The sequence below is a fragment of the Salvelinus fontinalis genome, chromosome 35 (genome assembly GCF_029448725.1).
Source record: "Salvelinus fontinalis isolate EN_2023a chromosome 35, ASM2944872v1, whole genome shotgun sequence".
Classification (NCBI taxonomy): Eukaryota; Metazoa; Chordata; class Actinopteri; order Salmoniformes; family Salmonidae; genus Salvelinus; species Salvelinus fontinalis.
In genome coordinates, this window is record NC_074699.1 from 27,263,108 (window position 1) to 27,288,116 (window position 25,009).

The window sequence follows — 25,009 nt, forward strand, 5'->3', positions numbered from 1 at the left end:
AGCATTAAACTGTCCATTAAAGCACCTCTACATTGCAATAAGTAGATCCTCATGTTCTAGAACACACTACCAAATCTAATTGAACCATGATCTTAATGTAATGTATTTCACTTCATCTAGTATACTCAGTTGAAAGGGGTTGGATAGACTAATGACATTACCATGACTCTCCTACTTTCCATTCCAGACCCAGATGTTGGTTTATGGTTGTAATGTACTGTATGTGCACATGACTGACTTTATGAGTTATACCATTGGCTCATACATTAGTCGTAAAGGCAAACGCTTAGCCTCATATTATCCAGAGGAAAATCCACACTTTTAAGTGTCATGGCTGTATTTGATAGGTCACATGCTTTTTACGTGTCAGCCTCACCAAGGATATTTTTGAGAGAGAGAGAAAATGAGAAAAGGGAAACTAGAGAGCACAAACAACATTGCAAATACCACCAATATTTATCTGCTTATTCATCTTACCGTACTATCCGTACTTCAACTATTTGCACATTACTAAAACACTGTAAATAGCTGATAATATAACACTTGAAAGTATTTATATTTTTGAAACCTTTTTGAGTGCAATATTTACTGTTAAATTCTAATTGTTTTTGTTAATGTTTTGTGTCTTCTCACCTTTGTTTATTGTTTATTTCACTTGCTTTGACAATGTAAACATATGTTTCCCATGCCAATAAAGCCCCTTTGAATTGAATTGAGAGAGAGAGAGACGGAGAGACAGATATAGGTATATTTTCTCCTTCACCTTTTTCAATGCTTTGCCAGCTAAACTCAGCTTCTCTTTTTTCCTTCCTTGTAAAAAAGAAATCCTCTAAAACATAGTGGGGTTCCATTAACTCTGTGGACTGTCATTTTCAGGTTCACTTTGATCTCGCTGTTCTTTCTAACATTGAGGAAAGGAATAATTTTACATTGTGTCTAAACAGATGTGGATTTCTTCTTAAGCTCTCTAAATGTCACTGGCTGCTGTGATGTGAAATAAATAGTGAAGATTAAGTCTTTGTAATTATTCAACAGTAGGTATCATAATCTTACACTTCCTTTGAAAAGTGAAATGTTAAAATGGCACTTCAGGTGTAAATAGAGTGTAAAGCATGAACAGATCATTTAGTCTTGATGGCTCCTGTCACATAACGAAAACAATACCTGAAACTCAACAGACGCTTGTTTTTTCTTTTTTTTCGTTTCGGAGGCCCTGTTGCCAAGAATTGTCAGTCAAATTGCTGAATGGAGGGTAGTATGCTGGAAAATACATACTTGAAATAGCTAATTGTCTGTAATATGCAGGTCTAAACAGCTGTTTTTTTGTCCACAGTTGTCTTTTGCAGTTGTCCTTTCATTGTGAAATAAAACAATTAATAACATGCTTGGCAGTGCACTAACATTGACTCTTGTGCCATAATGGGTGTGTATGTGATCTTACATACCAACCCCCACTGATTGTGTAGGAGAACGATACTGTAACAACTAACAATGACTGGCAAAAATGGCAGGCAGGTATATGTCGCTCAACAACCCAAAGGAAAACATCCTTATCCATAGCATTTCCATCATTTCAGCCAATTTGCTCCAGTCATTGCGTTAATCTGCGCCGACCTGTTGATTGCCAGTTTTCCAGACACATTTCTGTAGCCGAACACAAACAGTATTTGCAGCAGGACCTCTCTCTGTTCTGTCAGTAGTGCCAAGCAACACAGCCACAAATTGGAACGTGGTAGAGCTCTGGGAAAGCAGCCAAGATTGAAATTAGACAATAACCTTTGCTCCCCTATACTGGCTCTCTCCTCCAGCTGCAGGCAGATCCATTTGTTTAATACAGTCAGCCCTGTAGTGTATAATAGACTGATATATGAGTCACCGCTCAGCAGTTTGTGTTTCTCAGATTTCTAGAGATTGAACAACTGGTTGGCTTCTACTTACTGTAGTCTTATGGAGAAAAAGACATGGAAAGGAAGGATGCAGCCAGCCAGCACAGCACAGGGTAGATAGATACAGTACACCCACGCCAGTTTACAGCTGTATCTTTACAATACATGCATGGAGATAGACACAGGTATTTACCTAATCCATTACTAGCCTAAAGAGTTTTGATTTGCGAGTAAGAAGAGAAGCATGAAAGCTTAACAGGTAATAGTACAGATCCTACTGATTGTACACAATGAATTTGCTGTTGGAATAATTTGTTGGTACATCAGATCTATTTACATAAGCATTGGATGGTAGAATACTTTCATACTGTCACTTTTAATCCAGGAAGCTTCAAATTATAATGGTAGCCTGGTTTATAAACGTTGTTTCAACCTCCTGAGTTAAATGTAATTTTTATGCAATTACTCTCAAAGAATTAGAGGATTAGCTTACAGTGAGTCCCTCAAACAGTGACTGGTACCTGAGTTTTGCAGTGTGTACAGAGGCAAAACCGTTCTAATGAGTGTGTTAACCAGTAATAGTGTCCAGGGAATAGAGAAATGTGTCTGTTCTGCCAGCGCAATAGGAGAAGACTCCATTCTCCGCAGCCTTCAATAGGGCTGGATCCAGGTCACTGAGCCCATAGCCACCTGTCATATCTAGTACAGCAACACCACCATCAGCACTAATACCACTGAAACAAACCCATCTACTGTGGTGAAAATCTTTCCTGTATGGCGATTAAACAATGCATTATCTCAGATAATGACACCTAAAACCACAATAGCCGTAGACCAGAGAGCTAAGAGTGCAGTAAAAGTAACCCTGGTATAAATGATAGCATCTTGGAGCTGGAGTTACTTCAAAGCTGTCCCAAAGTAAACAGCATGTAGACATTCAAGGTTATGAGGCGAATGCAAGACAACACCACCACCAAGCTGATTTGAACTACTCTCATGTCATTTCCTTAAAGGTCCAATGCAGCTGTTCTTAACTCAATATAAAATAATTTCTGGGCAACAATTAATTACCTTACTGTGATTGTTTTAAATTAAAATGGTCAAAAAGAAACAAAAATACTTTCTTAGCAAAGAGCAATTTCTCAAGCAAGTATTTTGCTAGGACTGTCTGGGAGTGGTCTGAGTGGGGAGGGGAAAACTGAAAACTAGCTGGTTTGGAACTATCTTTCTTATTGGTCTACTGTTAGACTGTTGGGCTAACGTGTACTAATGTGATTAGCATGACGTTGTAAATAACAGCAAACTTTCCAGGACACAGACATGTCTAATATGGGCAGAAAGCTTACATTCTTCTTAATCTAACTACACTCTCCAATTTACAGTAGCTATTACAGTGAAAAAATATCATGCTATTGTTTGAGGAGAGTGCACAACAACAAAAAACTTTTATCACGGCAACTGGTTTGATACATTCACCTCTGAAGGTAAATAATGTACTTACATTCAGTAATCTTGCTCTGATTTGTCATCCTGAGGTTCCCAGAGATAAAAAGTAGCACAATTTTGTTTGATAAAATACATTTTTATATTAAAATGTAGGAACTGGGTTCTACAGTTTGAGCCCTTACTGTCTCTGGCTCCACACCCACCCACCCGGCCATCTAGATGTGTGAAAGTTAGTGTATAAGCTAATTGATCCATCATGTATGACATTCCATTCATGACATTTATTATTGTATCTTCTCTATAGTTATGTACTTGAAAATGTATAATTTGACCAATTCGGCACATTTGGGCAGACTTGATACAAAATACTGTCCAGTATTGCAATGCTTCACTGGCTCAATCTGAAACTTTGCACACACACTACATCGAAATTGCGCCTAAACGGCAATATTATATTTTGGCCTTTCTCTTGCATTTGAAATATGCTTTTTTTGTATGTATGTTTTTGTTTGTATTGTCTTTTACCAGATCTAATGTGTAATGTTTTCCTACATTAATTTCACATTTCCACAAACTTCAAAGTGTTTCCTTTCAAATGGTATCAAGGTCCTGAGCTATAGGCAGTTAGATTTGGGTATGTCATTTTATGCGAAAATGTTAAAAAAAGGTTCTGATCCTTAAATACGGTGTGGCCTTTAATTAGAATTTTGACTACAGACTCACTAGAATACATCGAGAGAACATGTTCAGAATATAGGGATCAATGAAAGAAAGCCATCTAAATACAGTGTCTTCAGAAAGTATTCATCAAATAAAATAAAATACATTTGTATTTGTCACATACGCCGAATACAACAGAACTTACCATAGACAATATATAATAGACCTTAAAGCCAAATGCTTACCTACAAGCCTAATAGGGGGTGCTATTTGCACTTTTTAATAATTTCGTTCCCAAATTAAACTGCCTCGTACTCAATTCTTGCTCGTACAATATGCATATTATTATTACTATTGGATAGAAAACACTCTCTAGTTTCTAAAACCGTTTGAATTATATCTGTGAGCAAAACAGAACTCGAGTTGGAGCAATTTTCCTATGAGGAAGTGAGAAATCTGAAATCTGCAGGCTGTTCTGAGGTCGGTTTATTAATTTGCATGTCTTCTATTGGTTGAGATGCACTGCATACGCTTTCCCCTGGATGTCAGCAAATAGTGAGAATTGAAATGGAGTTGCTAGGCAGATCTGAGGCCTTATAAATGGGCTGGCAACGTGGGGTCCTCTCTTTCCTCCCTTCGCCATGACGCAAGACAGACCTCAGGATGGCGTTCTAGAAAGCTCCCGTTATAGCCCTTAGATATATCCGGCTCTGATTTTATTCGATATAGGTGTTAAAGACATCATAATGTTGTTATTTTAAACCGAGTTATATCAGTTTATATCAGTATATTGCGATTTTCGGGTATTTATTTGTGCTGCGTTCTAGTGACTTGGGCACGTCTGGCCCACATGGCTAATGTTTACTGCTAATTCCAAAGTTGAAGACGACAATCTGCAACCGAGCAACGATTCTTTTGGAAAAAGGACAACTTGCCCAAGATTCTGATGGGAGCTCATCAAAAAGTAAGAACTATTTATGATGTTAATTCGTTGTTCTGTTGAAAAATGTAAAACTCATATTCCGCCATTAATTTTGGTGCGGTTTCGCTTTAACGCATGCTGTATGTCGTAGTAACGTTAATTTTAAATATCTAACACAGCGATTGCATTAAGAACTAATGTATCTTTTATTTGCTGTCCAACCTGTATTTTTTAGTCAAGTTTAAATTTAGTTACTCATTAGATTAGGTGCCTCTCCCAAGATTTCTCCCGACATATTGTTGGCAGCTTGGCTACTATTCTCATTGTATAACCACGATTTGTGCCGCTAAATATGCAAATTTTCGAACAAACTCTATATGTATTGTGTAATATGATGTTATAGGACTGTCATCTGAAGAAGTTTGAGACGGTTAGTGAAAAGATTAATATCTTTTGCTGGTTTATTCGTTATCGCTATTGTTGGCTTGAATCAATGCTGTTGTGTGGTTGGCTATTGTAGTAAGCTAATATAATGCTATATTGTGTTTTCGCTGTAAAACACTTTAAAAAATCTGAAATATTGGCTGGATTCACAAGATCTTTGTCTTTCATTTGCTGTACGCTGTGTATTTTTCATAAATGTTTTATGATGAGTATTTAGGTAATTCACGTTGGTCTCTGTAGTTATTCTAGTTGCTTTGGTGAGAGTTGTGATGGTGGCTGCAATGGTAAACTATGATTTATACCTGAAATATGCACATTTGTCTAACAAAACATATGCTATACAATAAATATGTTATCAGACTGTCATCTGATGAAGTTGTTTCTTGGTTAGTGGCTATTTATATCTTTATTTGGTCGAAATTGTGATAGCTACCTATACAGGAAAAAAATGGTGGGGGAAAAAATGTGTGTCTTTTGCTATCGTGGTTAGCTAATAGATTTACATATTGTGTCTTCCCTGTAAAACATTTTAAAAATCAGAAATGATGGCTGGATTCACAAGATTTCTATCTTTCATCTGGTGTCTTGGACTTGTGATTTAATGATATTTAGATGCTAGTATTTACTTGTGACGCTATGCTAGGCTATGCTAGTCAGCTTTTTTACTGATGGGGGTGCTCCCGGATCCGGGATTGTGTGCAAGTAGGTCTATTAAGTAATGTAGATCCTGGTGATGTCACTAGGCAGGCCAAAACTCCACCCAAAACTCTTATTGGTCTATTAAGTAATGTAGATCCTGGTGATGTCACTAGGCAGGCCAAAACTCCACCCAAAACTCTTATTGGTCTATTAAGTAATGTAGATTCTGGTGATGTCACTAGGCAGGCCAAAACTCCACGCCTGAAATTTCAGGCAGTCTTTTCAAACAGCTATTACACTGAAAGGGAATTCTCATCATTTGCACAATTTTACAGTATTATTCCAACCTCATAGTGTGGAAATACTGTATATATATAAAACACAGGTGAATCAAATGTTTGACTGCACTGGGCCTTTAAAGATTTGTATGTCTGTGTCTGTGCTACTAACAGCAGGCATTGTGGGAAAGCGTCCACATGTTTCTGAGGCCTTATACTCTTCTCCCCAGCCCTAAGCCCCTTTGTGGCGGCGGGCCAATGGCTTTGCACCCCGCTAGATCAAAGATGAAACCCCTCATTCAGCTACTGCTTTCTTTTAGGGTTTGCTCTCGGGGGTGTGGACCAGACCAGACTCAGTGGCAAGGGGAGAAGAGGAGAGGGTGGTTCATCTACATAGTATGTAGACTAGCTGGATTGGACCCAGGCTAAGGACACAAGTCCATGTAGGCCTAGTGCTAGAACAGATGCTTTTGGTCATTATTGGTATCAACCAGGGCTGTGGCGGTCACGAAGGTTTGTCAGCCGGTGATTGTCAATCAACTAACTGTCGGTATCACGGTAATTGACCGTTAATTAACATAAACATATTTAGCATCTCCTGGCTTCCACACATAGCCTACAAGCCACTGATGCAGACCTTTGGAACATATACATTTGAATAAGTCTAATAAATCCATGTAATATAGCCTACACCTTCACAATAAATCCATTATTTATTTTAGACAGGTCTAAAGAAACATGATATGAAGAAAATGTAGTCTGTTTCAGAAAAACAGAATAGAATACTCCGAGTTGTCCTTATGTTAGGTCCTGATCTGGCTATGCCAAATGGCTGTAGTAGGCTACACTAATTAATTTAGCAGACAAGATTTGCTTAGAATTCTGTGCCATTATTTTATAGTATGAAGAATACAATTGAACATAGCTGAATAAAATAGAAAGGATATTTTCTCCAAACGATTTGAGGGAGTGCGCACAGCGGTTAGTGTTGAGCGGTTAGTAAGAAATAGGTATTCCTATATGCTTCATTTAGAGTTATTAATGTAACTTTAGTTGTTCTACATGTTGGGCTATATGTTTAGATTTTTAATACATTGTAAGGCTGCATGATGCGACTTTAATGATCATTTGAAAAAGTTGCTTGAAAGGCATGATCTCTGCTTTGTTTTTTTGTGCAGGCTGTACACACTACATCAGTCACTCATTCACAATTTGACAAGCACTTGGTAATGCCTAGAATTTCAATAGCAACATCCACTTTGTGTGGCCGAAATGCACCCTAAAAAAAATCATGCCTTTTGCGGCCAGTGGCTGTTGTCCCCTTCTCGCTGAGTGCTGCGTGCTCCATCACATGATCGGGTCTTTCTCACAGGCTACAAGTGAAGACAGACACATCGGGGACGCAACTGCGCCCGTGCTTATTCAATTCCGAGGTGCATATTGAAGATATTGGAAGAACTGTCCACATTTACTTTTCGTCAGCCAACAAGATGAGTAGGCCTAATGAACAGCAAAAACACCATCCTATGTCAATCTACTATCCCCCATAGTACAAAGGTCGACCTATTCTAGTCTGTGCAAGAAATAAATATTCATAACATAGTCCTGGACAGTTGTGGGCTGCGATAGATCCCAAATGAATACAACCACTAGCATCCCAAAAACATTTTTACACAATGTGGCTGACACAACAGATCAGAACATTTACAGTTGCTTAAAAAGTGGATAAACTATTAGGCTATTTCTTCACATTATAAGCGCAGCAAGGCTATAAGCACAAATGTTCCATTCATGGAAAACATCATTATCAACGGTGACCGCAAATGCAATTATGCATGTAATGCTTTTATTATAAAGGCGCATTTTTATGGTGAAAATGATCATCCCCAAACTTGATCTCACGCGCTGCTTATGTATGCCAGTTAGGCTCTCCTCTTTATTATTCTTGTAAAGCAGAATAATATGCTTAATTTTAAGAAGTTATTTGGACACTTTAGTTGTGATACAAAAATCATATAGGCCTATGGGCTAGGCTGCATGAGGTGTGCAACTATGATTCGAAATAGTCGCAAAAAAAGGCATTGTTTCTTATGCTGGGCATCATTCACAAGTGATAATATATAATTCACAAGTGATAGGATAATATTGTCACCCATCAGACAATTCTTGATTTAATCTTGTCTTTACATATGTAACAATGTGCGCTGAGAGTCGGGAAGCAAGTCCAGGGAGTGAGTGTTTAAATAAAATAAATGGAACATAATACAAAGCAAGAAACACTAACAGCACACATAGATGAAACAGAAACAGAAACAATGACGCCTGGAAAAGGAAACAAAGGGAGTGACATATATAGGGAAGGTAATCAGAGAAGTGATGGAGTCCAGGTGAGTCTGACGACACGCAGGTGCGCGTAACGTGACAGGTTTGCGCCATAACGAACAGCCTGGTGACCTAGAGGTCGGAGAGGGAGCACATGTGACAATATATACTAAATAATACATATGTGTGAAATTTGTTTTGATTTAAAATGGACCATAATCATGCACCTGTATCGAAACAGGGGCAGCGGGAAAAAATGTAGGACTCTTTTCCCGTGGTTTATTTTCATGCCAGCCAGGTAGGCTATACTCCTGCTGTAAATATAAGCAATGTACTTAATATTAGGAGTTGAAAATAATATAGTAGGCCTAGCCTATAGAAAGCTGGTCTTCCTCTTTTCAGTAGAGACCATCACTCTATTTACTCATGCAATTGCATAGCCTATTGAAATGTTGCACAACATGAGCGCATGGGCTCTCATGAAGTGTTTGATTCGATTTTTGAACACATTTGCATTGATGTCAGAGTGATTAGAGGGAAAATAATGTGCTGAATACCAGGCAGTTAGCAAGTTTAGTAGACTACTAATGACCATCAGCAGCATCAGAGTTTGGAGAAGCCTAATTACCCTGACTAAATGGTCACGTGGAATTTGACTGCCTTCATGACTTGTGACCGCCGGTGTGGCGGTAATACGGTCACCACAACAGCCCTAGTATCAACTACAGTGTTGAGGCTTTGGTGTGCATCTATCACAGATCCAGTGAATTTATGACATACTTTGTGAATTTGTTTTGACTGTAATGAAAGTAGCTTTGTGTCATCATAATTCCAAACGTGGTTGATTGATACTGCCTATTTATCCACATATTCCATATTCCTGAAACAGATCAAGCATTGTTTGAGTTGTAGGGAACATTTTTGGACAACAGTGAATATGTGACACAGGAGTAATAACAAGAAAAATGTAGCCTTTAGCACTGGCCGTCATACGGAACCAAACCACAACTCTCCTCGACCCAGTGTTGGTTATGTTTGCTCTGCAGAGAACACGACAAAAGATGTCTACGTCACTAACCTCAGACTTTTACTTACAGTCTCTCTCTCAACACTACCAAAACAGCTGGCCCAGAAAAGAAACTTGAAAGCAAAGCACACTATAAAATCATTCAATCTCATTTCCTTTATTTTCTTAATTGACCACTTCAGTTTGTTTCCAAGTGTAGCCCATGTTCCTTAAGCCAGCAACAAGGAAGCAGTAATGTTCTTAGTTATTCCATGTACTGTAACATAGTACCTGGGAGGTTCTACTTAGGTTTAACTCCCGTCCCAAATAGACACATCTATATTAGGTGCTCTCACATTTCAGAGAGAGCACCCTTGGGACTGTATCTTTCATATACGTTAAAGTGAGCTTACACAAAATCTTTCTGAGACCTGCACATGAGACCTGAAACTCAGTTTTATTCATACACTCAACTCCACCGAGGCTACTTCCCAAATGGGACCCTATTCCCTACATAGTGCACTACTTTTGACCAGGGCCCATAGGGCTCCCATAGGGCTCTGGTCAAAAGTACTGCTATATAGGTAATAGAGTAAAATTTGGTACGCAAGACATCAAACACTGGTAGAGTATAAGTGAACAGTGAACAGGTGGTCTTTTATAGCCATGTTGATTTCCCAGCATGGGGTTAAACAATTCCATCAGGTCTGGTCCAGGTTTATTAAAGCAAACAGGGCAGACTGACGACACAATGGCATGTCCCAAATAGCAACCTATTTCCTAAATAGTACACTACTTTTGACCAAAGACCTATGGAATAGTGTTCCATTTGGGATGCAACCAATGCAGGGCCAGAGAAGAAGAGAGTGGACAGGCTGTTAAAGAGAGAGACAATCAGACACAAACTGAATAAAACTGTCATCTGTTAGATCCAAACTTCTGATAACACCAAGCCTTTCTCTCTCAGACCTGTTCTACTACTCCATTCTAATCTAGTGAGCGGTGAGAGATAGGCTTGAATGGTATACCATATATACTGTACTGTATAACGGGGTATTTGGAAATAGCCATGGGATCGTTTTTAATACCGTCAATACCGTTGAAATAGTTATTTGAAGTTTTTTTATACATTTTAATATTTGTAGCTACTTTTTAAGTAAATATCTACAGTCAATTTGTGAAATACGTTAGGAGATTAAGAAAATCACATTCTTTATTTCACCTGTCATATATTTTTCATTATAGTTCGTAGTCACGTGGTGATTGTTTCCAAGCACACAAGAACGAGAGACTGGAGCCTTGTGAGTCACTCACTGTTGTCCAGCATGCGCCAGGTGATCTAGGTCCAGCATGGAATTCACAACAAAATCTTTGCCAGCAAGATATCTTATAACTATTAAGTTAACCGTCTAAAATGTTCTAATTGCTCTGCAGTTGTGCTTTTGATTTGCTAATTTAGTAGCTAGTTAACTATCTAGCTAAGTGGTTAGCTTATTCCAAAATCGAGCTAAGATTGGTAACAGCAGTGAATCCCTTGCTGGAGCCATGTTGTCTATTATTTGTTTTGTGCGTGCAACAAACTGTGTAGCATTTTCTTTGTATAACTTTATGAGCTGGGATGTCTGTCTTGTAAATAATTTAGGTTAGAGATTGTATAATATGTTCACAATAAGCTTGTTAGCATTTAGTTAGCATTCTCTATGGGATGTTACATGTACTTGTTAGCATTTCTAACTTTCGGATTACAGCGGCTCAATACGATTTTGTTCACTGCTGGTATTATTGAATATTCCGGGATGGCACATGGTCGGTATGAAGGTAAGAAAATCTGGATACCTCCCAAGCCTAGTGCGAGAGAGAGAGAGAGAAAGAGCAGGAGAGAGAGAGTGTAAGGGACAGAGAGAGAGAGAGAGAGAGAGAGAGAGAGAGAGAGAGATAGAGAATAAGAGAGAGAAGGAAAGATGAGAGACAGACAGAGAAATTCACTTCAATGTTACTTCTTGTGTAGTCCTGGACCAACAGTCAGTTAGTTATGATGGGAGGGAACAGTCTGTGCTGTGCTGTGGGAGTAATGATTTTAGCTTTAAACTGAATTACCGATCGATTCATCCTGCAGATCAGAACACAGCTTGTGAGCTGACTGTGTGGACACGCTGTGCACTAGAGTCGCTTTACAAATTGACTGCCGAACACATAGTGAGGAATATATATATATATATATATATATATATATATATATATATATATATATATATATATATATATGTGTCAGCTTGGCACTGCATGTATGGGGGCATGCTGGGGGTGAATAGCCCCTATAATCACAGGAGGGTCCAGCTGCAGACTGTTTACGCTGAATTGGGTGGTAAATGAACAGGTATTTGGTGAGGAGGACCCAGAGATTGGTGTTTACCCAAGCTGCAAATGGCCTGGTGGAGGTTGGGCAGAAAGGAAAGTGTTCCGTTTGTATTGCTAGTCTTGGTCTCCTCGCCTTCTGCTAAATGAAAGGACCAAAGCTACAGTGGCTGTCATCTTAATGGATATATTAAAATAAAAAAACAGAGCAAATTACTTGTGTTTATACTCTGGACTGAACTGGAGGCGTAGTGTAGTTGCAAGTTGACTGGTGTTTTATCCTTCTTACAGAGAGATGACTGGACTGGAGAACACATTAGCATAAGCATTGTGTCCCGGAGAACAGAGGCTATGCTGTGATTACTGAGCGCATAGTTGAACTGTAAAATTGCTTGTCAGCAGCTGATATGTTTCTGGCAAATGTCTGTTCTTGATTGAATTCGTTGTTGGTGTTTCTGTGAGGAGGAGGGAGGAGGAACACGGCCAAGATGCGTACCTGCTGTCAAGCAGGTACTGATACTGATGGCTTTGGATTGTATTGTGTAACCTAAATAGCCTATTTTCTGCTCATTCTGTGTCTCGTCCATCACAGAGTAGACATTTTTATTTTTTTCTCATTCTTCTCTGGATATTTGTGACATGGCCAATCAGTAATTGTGAGGTAATTTAATTTGATTTATTCATGAGAGTCAACTTTGGAATTGAATAGTCTAAAGTGCAAATGAAAAAGGAAGATTCTAGACGCTTTGTATTCAATTTAGTATGTAATTTTACACTCCAAGACTTAAGCGGAAAGAATTACTTGATTTATTCTTATAAAATTATGTTTTCGATGACTTTGCTCTCTGTTCATGCTCTTGTGAATCTGGACTGTATGGTGACCAAACCAGCACAACAGTCCAAGCTGACATTTATGTGCATCATCATATGACAGTTGGCCAACAGAGGCTCTCAAGGCATAATTGTGGGTCTAACTTGTCCTTCCCATGTTTACTGATATGATCCATTTGGTTCCTACCTCATACTGGGGGTTAGATGGGGTCATATAGATGGGGTCACACTCAGCAAATGAAGATGTGTTTGCCCTGGGGTTGAAATAATAGTGTTTGGTATAATCGCTGCCAACAGCTTATTTCCAATCTGACATACTTTCATGCAAATATTCTTGAACTATGGTTAGAAGATATTGAAATGAGACTGGTATCAGTCATACAATGGCATTACCAGGGTTATCAAATGTACCTGCTTGTGGAGAATATCAGTTTGTAAATATATATGGATACAGGAAAATGTGCAGTAAAAGATCCTAATACAAGAAACTGGGTGGAAAGTCTTGCCAAATAAAAACAAACCGATGAACTACTATGGTATTTACATTACATGGAGAAAGCAAATGCATCTCAGCAAATGAAGATGTAAAGAGCCACCATCTCCCCTCCTCTTCCAGCTCTCACAAGAGCTCATCATAGCGCTATAATGTGAGAGAAGACTGCCAATGGAAAAATATTGGGTATTCTTTCCCTTCTCAAAACACAGAGAGAAATTAAATGAATCTCTTCATCTGATTCACTGTGAGGAAAGCTTCATGCTTTTCTGTCTCTCTGAGTGTTTTCCCAGACAGTACAGCATTTAGTCTTTTCACGGCAGGATCAGGATCATGTAAGCTCTTTAATTCTCTTTTCTCTGAAACATTTATTGAAGAAAGAAATTTGCTGCTGGTGCAGATAGAGAGGAAGTGGCTGGGAGTGAAAACACTAGGTAGATGGCTGGTCAGTCAGTGTGTTTTCTCTGCCGTTTCTGTCTCTCTCACACCGTCGAGGCTCGTGTTACACAGAGCTCCTTTGGCCATGGATCCACTGTTAATAAAAGCCTTCTATCCCAAGGATATTTTAAAGCTCTACTCTACTCTACTGCTGCTTGTTCCCCTCTGCCAGATAGAGCCTATAGGAGATAGAGAGAGTGAGAGAGAGATTGGGAGAGGGAAAGAGAGACATCACTTGTTTTTCCAAACATGCTGAGCTTGGAGCTTGGATGTGCAGGGCTGTCTAATGCTTAGTAACAGGTTTGCCTGGCCTGTTGCTGCTGTGCTCTTATGTTCCTACAGATTTTTCACCCCCAGTTCCCTGGTTCCTGTAAGAACACCCCATGATAACATTTCTGTAACATTTACTCTGTCATGTTCAGGTGATAATACCCCAGACAATCTTAGTTCCACCAGTGGCAGATTTCACTGCTGTCGAAAAGCTTCCCGTGTAAAATAGCGTGGTTTGGTTTTGTCCTAACGAGGGCTGTAGCAGGCAGAGTTTGTTCATCTATCCTGCTCATCTCATCATTTTAATTACAGAGTGCTCATTGTCTGCTCTGACCCATTTTAGTGCAGGCTCTGCCGTCAGCTGCACAGTCCTTCCAATCACACTTAATTTCATCTGGCATTTGACTCAGGGCCGGCCGTGAAACATGAACATTAAACGCCGGCGTTCCACAAAGATTAATTGGGAGCAACAATATAATAATAACAAGATCCGATCGTGTTGCTACTCGCTGTCCACTGAGGATGTGGCCAAGCGACTGCCACGGTAGGGTAAAGCTCTTAATGGTCAAGATTGATACTGGAGGCTGGGGACCATTTCCAATGGTGTTGGTGAGAGACTAGGATGTGTCCCAAATGGCACCCTGTTCCTTTTATAGTGCACTGCTCTTGACCAGGGCCCATAGGGTATTGATCAAAATTTGTGCACTACATAGGGCATAGGGTGCCATTTGGGATACAGTATAGTTCTCAGAGGAGAGAACTGGGCCCTGGAACTGGAAGCACAATAAAACACACCTCATGGAAACGGGGCAGTCTTCCTAAAGAGTTTCACAATACTTTCCTTATTGCGGTGTTTTCTCTGAAGCTAATTTACTGGAACTCAGGCCAGCATCAATTGTTGTTGTTTGTTTTCTATTGTCTCACCTTAGAGCATGGTGTTTGTATTTACATGGATTTGTTCTCTGATACTGTATGTACATACAGTATTATTGAGGTATAAATTCACCATGTGTTGGGAGCACACACCACAGAGGCGGTAGTTTACAGATCTAGGATATTAATGTGACCTGTATTGTCGCAGCAAAATAATCCTGTGCAACAGGATTTTAATGTTTATTCCATAATGTTGCATGATCAGTGGTTAGGCTATTAGCTGGTCTGAATGAAGCTACATGAAAAGTGGAATACTGTCAATATAACGGCTTGTTAGTGCTGGTTTTCAGTGAATTTATGTTGATCACGGAGCTCGTCTGCATTTTCTGCGGCACAGAAAAATATTCAGCAACAAAAGAGTGATCAAATTAAGATCCTCCATCTGTATATTGCAGGTAGTAATTGCATTGGGAAACGGTTGGATGTTGATTTTTATTTTATTTATTTACCGTTATTTTACCAGGTAAGTTGACTGAGAACACGTTCTCATTTGCAGCAACGACCTGGGGAATAGTTACAGGGGAGAGGAGGGGGATTAATGAGCCAATTGTAAACTGGGGATTATTAGGTGACCATGATGGTTTGAGGGCCAGATTGGGAATTGATGACGTTAATGATTAACTAAACACTGACAACCAACACACTCAAATCTGCCTGCATGCTCTGTGAAGACATAGCCTACCTCCACATCAGTTCTTGCCATTAGAAAGCCCACAATAACAACAAAATGATGTATTCACCTACTTAGATCCTTATGTTCCCTCAAATTTTCCAGAATGTTCAGAGAGTTCTCTTGGTTCCAGAGCTATTGTTTGTTCACCACCTAACGTTTCACTCACCAGTAAAACCCCAGGGGGGTTAGGAACAGAGGTAGCACTACACAAAACCCTCCTATCTCTCCCCACATCAACACAATGTTGCCTGTGTTCCATTTGTAATCTAAAAGAAGAAGGGGACAGTGTAACACTTCACAGATAAGCCCAGGCTGCATTGAGGTTAATTACTAGCAGAGTGCTGCTCAGAATGCCAGAAGTGTGTGTGTGTGTGTGTGTGTGTGTGTGTGTGTGTGTGTGTGTGTGTGTGTGTGTGTGTGTGTGTGTGTGTGTGTGTGTGTGTGTGTGTGTGTGTGTGTGTGTGTGTGTGTGTGTGTGTGTGTGTGTGTTTGTGTTCCTCAGAATGCCTGATGTACTCTGGCCATGTAAGGTCTGAAAGTACAGAGGGGGGAAGGGAGGACCACTCCTTATTGACAGATGTTTCACAGTTGAGGTTATCTGCAACTCTCTGTGGCGCGTGTGTGTGTTTGAGTGCTCAGCTCAGATGCAGTTCAGTGGGACAGCTCCAGGTAAAGAGGTCTTCAAACGGGTTGTGTTGAATGTATCAAACCACCTGCTCTGCCAACTGCTAGTGGGGCTTTTGGCTTCCCTTCTCATTGGTGCATTACACTGTTAACATTACTTCTGATTCTACACGCTCTCTCTCCAAGGCATAGGCTAATTAATGGATACCATTCACAGTTGATTAGCCGCAGTTCTTTTGGTAATTACCTTCGCATACTAACCACTCACAAGAAAACAAGGGGAGAAAAAAACAAAGGAGTGGAAAATAAATTAATGCACTTCTCATCTCGCTCTGATCTTAATTTGTTTCCACTATTGTTTGGCTTCCGCTAAAGATAAGAAACCATTTTTTCTCTCCCTCTATATTTGAGTTGTTCCACATTCATAATGTTTCACTAGAATGACTTTGAAATAAATACACAAAATTATTCCAGTGCTTTGTGCAAATGGGGAAAGTGTCTCACAGAGGGAGGACTCATGAAGACACAAACTTCTTCCCCTCTTCCTCCCTGCCCGGTGTAGGCTGGGGTTTGTGCTGCTGCTCTAGCCTGGTCACAGAGAGGTGCATTGTGCTCTAGTGCCCAGCTGCTAGTGCATAATTCTTCATTCTGTCTCCCATTGTTCCTACCTGTCAGCACTCTTGTGTCTCAGAAGAAAGGAAGTGGCAGCCATTTTGCTAAGAGGGCTATGTGTGTGGGTTTAGGGGGCTCGTCATGAACGCAAAACACAGCGCTGTTGCTATTTCTTAACTAAACTAAAGGACACATATTTTTTAATAGCTCATCTAGCTACACATACCCCCTCCACTCATGCTTGCCTTTCACCAATCCAAAAAACCACAACTGCTCCATGTCCTATTGGTACTCTCCCACCATCTTGTTTTAGTTCCTTGGCAGCATCCTCCTCCCTTGGGTTACTTGAAGTTAATAACCTGCCAGAACATCTTGATACTTTGCTTTGTGATGCAAACCCGTGCTTAATTACCATCCCGTAAGGCATGAATAGCCAGCCCAGATTTTCATTACCTTGCAGTGAATTGGCTATAACCTCTCGAAAGACATCTTTCTACTACGTGACAATAGAGCAATGTGGCAGAAATTACTCACCCAAGCAGAAACAACTAGGACTAAACTCAACACATAAATGTGAAAAACGTAAACACAAGTGACACTAATTGAATGGATCTGTTAAAGGAAATATTTCTGTGACACTGATTTGACATCATCTTGGTACGAGGCCAGAGGTATAATGATGATCTGTTCTCTTCTCTTGCAGTTTGCCAACAACAACAACTACATGAACATGGCAGATGTCGCTGGTGGTGGTGATGTAAGTATCCCTTCTCCACTTTCCTCAACTATCCCTTCTCCACTTTCCTCAACTATCCCTTCTCCACGTTCCTATCTCTTCTCCACTTTCTGATCGCTTCTCCACGTTCTGATCCCTTCTCCACTTTCCTCAACTATCCCTTCTCCACGTTCTGATCTCTTCTCCATGTTCTGATCTCTTCTCCACGTTCTGATCCATTCTCCACGTTCTGATCCCTTCTCCACGTTCTGATCGCTTCTCCACGTTCTGATCCCTTCTCCACGTTCTGATCCATATTCTGATCCCTTCTCCACGTTCTGATCTCTTCTCCACGTTCTGATCGCTTCTCCACATTCAGATCCCTTCTCCACATTCTGACCCCTTCTCCACATTCTGACGCCTTCTCCACGTTCTGATCTCTTCTCCATGTTCTGATCCCTTCTCCACGTTCTGATCCCTTCTCCACTTTCTGATCTCTTCTCCACGTTCTGATCTCTTCTCCACGGTCTGATCGCTTCTCCACTTTCTGATCCCTTCTCCACTTTCTGATCTCTTCTACACGTTCTGATCGCTTCTCAACGTTCTGATCCCTTCTCCACTTTCCTCAACTATCCCTTCTCCATGTTCTGATCTCTTCTCCATGTTCTGATCTCTTCTCCATGTTCTGATCTCTTCTCCATGTTCTGATCTCTTCTCCACGTTCTGATCTCTTCTCCATTTTCTGATCTCTTCTCCACGTTCTGATCTCTTCTCCATGTTCTGATCTCTTCTCCATGTTCTGATCTCTTCTCCATTTTCTGATCCCTTCTCCATGTTCTGATCTCTTCTCCATGTTCTGATCTCTTCTCCACGTTCTGATCCACGTTCTGATCTCTTCTCCATGTTCTGATCTCTTCTCCATGTTCTGATCCCTTCTCCACATTCTGATCTCTTCTCCATGTTCTGATCTCTTCTCCACGTTCTGATCCCTTCTCCACGTTCTGATCTCTTCTCCATGTTCTGATCTCTTCTCCATGTTCTGATCTCTTCTCCACGTTCTGATCCCTTCTCCACGTTCTGATCTCTTCTCCACGTTCTGATCCCTTCTCCACGTTCTGATCCCTTCTCCACGTTCTGATCTCTTCTCCATGTTCTGATCTCTTCTCCACGTTCTGATCTCTTCTCCACGTTCTGATCCCTTCTCCACGTTCTGATCTCTTCTCCACTTTTTGATCTCTTCTCCACGTTCTGATCTCTTCTCCATGTTCTGATCTCTTCTCCATGTTCTGATCCCTTCTCCACGTTCTGATCTCTTCTCCATGTTCTGATCTCTTCTCCACGTTCTGATCCCTTCTCCATGTTCTGATCTCTTCTCCACGTTCTGATCCCTTCTCCACGTTCTGATCTCTTCTCCATGTTCTGATCTCTTCTCCATGTTCTGATCTCTTCTCCACGTTCTGATCCATTCTCCACGTTCTGATCTCTTCTCCATGTTCTGATCTCTTCTCCACGTTCTGATCCCTTCTCCATGTTCTGATCTCTTCTCCACGTTCTGATCTCTTCTCCACGCTCTGATCGCTTCTCCACGCTCTGATCCCTTCTCCACGCTCTGATCCCTTCTCTACGTTCTGATCCCTTCTCCATGTTCTGATCTCTTCTCCATGTTCTGATCTCTTCTCCACGTTCTGATCCACGTTCTGATCTCTTCTCCATGTTCTGATCTCTTCTCCACGTTCTGATCCCTTCTCCATGTTCTGATCTCTTCTCCATGTTCTGATCTCTTCTCCACGTTCTGATCCACGTTCTGATCTCTTCTCCATGTTCTGATCTCTTCTCCATGTTCTGATCCCTTCTCCACATTCTGATCTCTTCTCCATGTTCTGATCTCTTCTCCACGTTCTGATCCCTTCTCCACGTTCTGATCTCTTCTCCATGTTCTGATCTCTTCTCCATGTTCTGATCTCTTCTCCATGTTCTGATCCACGTTCTGATCCCTTCTCCACGTTCTGATCCCTTCTCCACGTTCAGATCCCTTCTCCACGTTCAGATCCCTTTTCCACGTTCTGATCCCTTTTCCACGTTCTGATCCCTTTTCCACGTTCTGATCCCTTTTCCACGTTCTGAGCCCTTCTCCACGTTCTGATCCCTTCTCCACGTTCTGATCTCTTCTCCACGTTCTGATCCCTTCTCCACGTTCTGATCTCTTCTCCACGTTCTGATCCCTTCTCCACTTTCTGATCTCTTCTCCACGTTCTGATCCCTTCTCCATGTTCTGATCTCTTCTCCACGTTCTGATCTCTTCTCCATGTTCTGATCTCTTCTCCACGTTCTGATCTCTTCTCCACGTTCTGATCTCTTCTCCATGTTCTGATCTCTTCTCCACGTTCTGATCCCTTCTCCACGTTCTGATCCACGTTCTGATCTCTTCTCCATGTTCTGATCTCTTCTCCACGTTCTGATCCCTTCTCCACGTTCTGATCTCTTCTCCCCTTTCTGATCTCTTCTCCACGTTCTGATCTCTTCTCCATGTTCTGATCTCTTCTCCACGTTCTGATCCCTTCTCCACGTTCTGATCTCTTCTCCACGTTCTGATCCCTTCTCCACGTTCTGATCTCTTCTCCACTTTTTGATCTCTTCTCCACGTTCTGATCTCTTCTCCATGTTCTGATCTCTTCTCCATGTTCTGATCCCTTCTCCACGTTCTGATCTCTTCTCCACGTTCTGATCTCTTCTCCACGTTCTGATCCCTTCTCCATGTTCTGATCTCTTCTCCACGTTCTGATCCCTTCTCCACGTTCTGATCTCTTCTCCATGTTCTGATCTCTTCTCCATGTTCTGATCTCTTCTCCACGTTCTGATCCCTTCTCCACGTTCTGATCTCTTCTCCATGTTCTGATCTCTTCTCCACGTTCTGATCCCTTCTCCATGTTCTGATCTCTTCTCCACGTTCTGATCTCTTCTCCACGCTCTGATCGCTTCTCCACGCTCTGATCCCTTCTCCACGCTCTGATCCCTTCTCTACGTTCTGATCCCTTCTCCACGTTCTGATCTCTTCTCCATGTTCTGATCTCTTCTCCACGTTCTGATCCCTTCTCCATGTTCTGATCTCTTCTCCATGTTCTGATCTCTTCTCCACGTTCTGATCCACGTTCTGATCTCTTCTCCATGTTCTGATCTCTTCTCCATGTTCTGATCTCTTCTCCATGTTCTGATCCCTTCTCCATGTTCTGATCCCTTCTCCACGTTCTGATCCCTTCTCCACGTTCTGATCCCTTCTCCACGTTCTGATCTCTTCTCCATGTTCTGATCTCTTCTCCATGTTCTGATCTCTTCTCCATGTTCTGATCCACGTTCTGATCCCTTCTCCACGTTCTGATCCCTTCTCCACGTTCAGATCCCTTCTCCACGTTCAGATCCCTTCTCCACGTTCAGATCCCTTTTCCACGTTCTGATCCCTTTTCCACGTTCTGATCCCTTCTCCACGTTCTGATCCCTTCTCCACGTTCTGATCCCTTCTCCACGTTCTGATCCCTTCTCCACGCTCTGATCCCTTCTCCACGTTCTGATCTCTTATCCACGTTCTGATCTCTTATCCACGTTCTGATCCCTTGTCCACGTTCTGATCTCTTCTCCACGTTCTGATCCCTTCTCCACGTTCTGATCCCTTCTCCACGTTCTGATCCCTTCTCCACGTTCAGATCCCTTCTCCACGTTCAGATCCCTTCTCCACATTCTGATCCCTTCTCCACGCTCTGATCCCTTCTCCACGTTCAGATCCCTTCTCCACGTTCAGATCCCTTCTCCACATTCTGATCCCTTCTCCACGCTCTGATCCCTTCTCCACGTTCAGATCCCTTCTCCACATTCTGATCCCTTCTCCACGTTCTGATCCCTTTTCTACGTTCTGATCATGTCAAAGCCGATAATGGAGATGTAGGGAAGTCAATGAATCAGATGAAGATGTCAAAGATAACTACTATTTTTTCCGACAGTGTACTGGCATACAAGCTATAGCAAATTATAGGCTACAATTGTTTTTAACGTCGAGTAAGGCTTTGTTGTATTGCTGTTAAATTGCTTCATACTTAGTAAGATTAGTCAAGTTCAATATAGAGCCCTCTCTTCTGAAAGACTTGTGATGTCTCTAGGTGAGCCAAGGTGAGGTGTCAGAAAGTTAGGGATGTAAACACCTGTTTTCCCTCGTGTTCCAAGACATGATCAAGGAACCTGAAGAGAAACACATGCCATCACTCACTGTCTTGCCTGGCAGTTCCAATGCCTTGAATGTCATGTGGCATGACTTTAGACATGTCTGAATGATCTGTGTATGTTATGGTAAGGACACATAGAGAAGGTTTGGGACTACTTCTGATGAGCTGCCAAACTCACATTTCATGTCCCTCTGAGCGTTGGTGACTGAGGATTCGACAGTGTGCTAAATATACCAGTGTAGTCGACCTCCACCCTCTCTCCTGCCCTGTCATTAGGGAGAAGTGCACCAAAAATACCCATCATCCATCCACAGTAGTTCAAAACAGGGCAATCTCATACTGTTTAGTGTACCATGGTGCTGAGAGAGAGAGACTGATCTAGCCTGCTCTTTCAACCATGTACCAAGCAACCTCAGTATTGCCATAGAGAAGAGGAAAACAGATTCCTTTGTAATGTTACACATCTCATCTCTCTCCATGGTTGAGAAAGCTATAGTTTCTTAACTCATTACCTCAATGGTGATGCTACTCAGTCAAGCAGTTACAGTACAGCAGGGACTGCACAGACTGACCCAACTACAAAGCCTTAATAGAGTCATATAGGAAGATGTTCCATTTGCCAACATATTTTCTCAAACTAGGTGCATCCATCCTCCATGTCCAGGGGCTGCTGAGGCCAAAGAAATATAATTACTAGAACCGGCATCCTCATGCAACTCAATGTGCCATGGTCAAAGGGGCTTTTTTAAAACCCAATCTAGTAACTCTACTTCTATGGTCGAGGCCCTCTGTGGTGAGGCGAGTCGAGGCCACACCATCACAAGCTGTTCAGAGAGCATTCAGCCCAGGCTGTGAAAGCCCAGTGTAGCTGGACTGGCTGGGTGGAGGCTGGTGGGCGGGTGGTAGGGGGAGGACAGGAGAGTTAATAGAATAGCCAAGCAGCTCATTTGCATTTTATCAAAAGGAACAACTGTTTCCAGTGTTACGGCGCAGATGGCATTGTACTTCAGCCCACTTTTTGTGTGTGTGTGTGTGCGTGCGTGCGTATGTACATGTAAAGACAGAAAGATTTTTTAAATTCTGAGTGTAACCACAGGCAGAGCACAGATTATTTATTTTTTCTAATGAAAAAAAAAGGATTGGAGTGTGTGAAGTATTGTTTCTTGTAACCTGAACTGAGGAGAAATTTAAGTGACTTTCCACTTTGAGTTGTGTAATTTCACACTAAAATGACATTTCTCTCTACTGTAACGCTGTATTAATCAAGTTAATGTGACAGGCCTTGGCTCTGGGTGCACTGGAAGGGAAGGCTTCTGTACCAGCACCAGCCAAAATGGATCTGGCTCCATGATGAATGAGTGACTTTGACAGCAGCTAAATATATACAACTGCATTCTCCATAGACAATTGATGCTAACGGTAATTGTAAAAAAAAACATCCAGTTCTCTTGCAACTCTTGTATAAAGCAGAACACTGAGTCATCTCTACACAAACACTACTGGCTATTTACTCACTGGTATACTCAAACTCAGAGAACATCTTTAAATTAGCCAATATGCTTATTCAAATAGATAAAACAATATTAGATACTTAGATGACTAGTGTATCAAAATAAACCAATATGCTTATCCAATAGATAAAATAGCATTGGATATGTAGATGACTAGTGTATCAAAATAAACCAATATGCTTATCCAATAGATAAAATAACGTTGGATATGTAGATGGCTGGTGTATCAAAATCAACCAAAACGTCATATGCAAAAGATAAAATAACATTGGCTATTTACTGTAGATGGCTGGTGTGTTATTACCTTCTGCACTTACAGAATGAGATAAGATGACCTTGGTGTGCTCCTGTTAACACACCCATCCTAACAGGGAGGCTTGACTGCTCTCCTTAGAGAGCAGGATACTGTACAGCGGGATTCAATTCCACTCAGCGGTGGGTATCACTTCTCCCTTCCAATCAAATTAGACAGGAGTAATGATCTATGTAGAAATGGATTTGAGATGGTTACAAATTTGAAATGTTGAATGCGGGCCCACCGTGATGTTATCATTTGAGTAGCTTTATGCTCCGCTGCCTCACTAGATGTTGGAAACTGGAGTCTCAATCCTGGCTCTATTGATCCCGGGGCCTATTATATTCAGTAATTGCATGGCTCTGCCTTTAACAAGTCTTGGTTATTGCATCAGTGAATTGGATTACAGAAGTTTATTGAAAGGCTGGCGATATTGCCTCAAAAGCTTTTTCTTGCTGCTGTCTTCGATATTGGGAGTGAGAACACCATACATGTTCTAGATAGAAGGAATATGAGAGAGAGTGGAGTCCTCGATGGTTCACAGAAACACATCAGATCAGAAGCATCTGAAACTCAACCATTAATCATCTCATGCTTTTCCTGAATTTTTCCATAATCCTTGCTTGTTAGCTCCAATAGTCAACACTTTAGCAGTGAGCCAATGTGTTTGTCATACATCTAATGGCCTTTTCACCATGCACATAATGCTGCCTGTGTATTAACAACACACTCTATCATACAGCACTGGGGCTCTGTGGCTGCCTGGGAGATTCCCTATACATCTGCCCAGACATGTTGGATTGATCTGGTCTGGCCTCAGCTCCCTCTTACAAGCCCTGCTCTGCCCCCTTTGCCATCGGACCCTCCGCCTGCCCATGGAACGACCCGTCACACATGCAGGCACACATAACACATTACACACACAACACACACACACACAGTGACCGACATGGACACACACACACAAACATGAAGCCAGCATCTGGTTTGCTTGGCACTTGGCTGTGCTGAGCTTTCATAACAATTTAAATGGATAACCAGGCTGCTGATGTGAAGGAAGTGGATTGTGCATCTCTTAATCTGAGATCAGAGCCCTTCTAAGCTGCTCCTGGTGCAGAATTAGCCAGGCTTTATGTGAAGTGACACCAGGCAGTAATGCTGCAATGCTGTAACAGTGTGTTACTCTCTGGGCTCCACCAGCCATCCATCCAGCCAGGCAGGCAGGCAGGCAGGCAGGCAGGCAGGCAGAGAAGCACTCCTAGTCTGGCACCTCTCCCCTGAGGAAGAGAGGCCTGCCCTGCACTGACAGCTAACACACTTCCTCCGTACCCCAGACGAGCCTTAGCTAACTTCATGTCTCAATTTTCAGCTCCCAACTTGTGCAGATGTTAATTTGGATCATCATTATGGACGGGAGATGAGGAACACAACCAGTCTTTTATAGC

General features: G+C 41.5%; 1 protein-coding gene across 1 annotated transcript in view; it reads left to right on the plus strand.

The window, feature by feature from the left end:
• LOC129834651 (TOX high mobility group box family member 3-like) overlaps positions 1 to 25,009 on the plus strand; it is a 65,558-nt gene that overhangs the window by 20,141 nt on the left and 20,408 nt on the right. Inside the window, exon 2 of the mRNA XM_055899845.1 lies at positions 17,536 to 17,589. Coding sequence (XP_055755820.1) covers positions 17,536 to 17,589 — 54 coding nt within the window. The remainder of the gene's footprint in view (positions 1 to 17,535; positions 17,590 to 25,009) is intronic.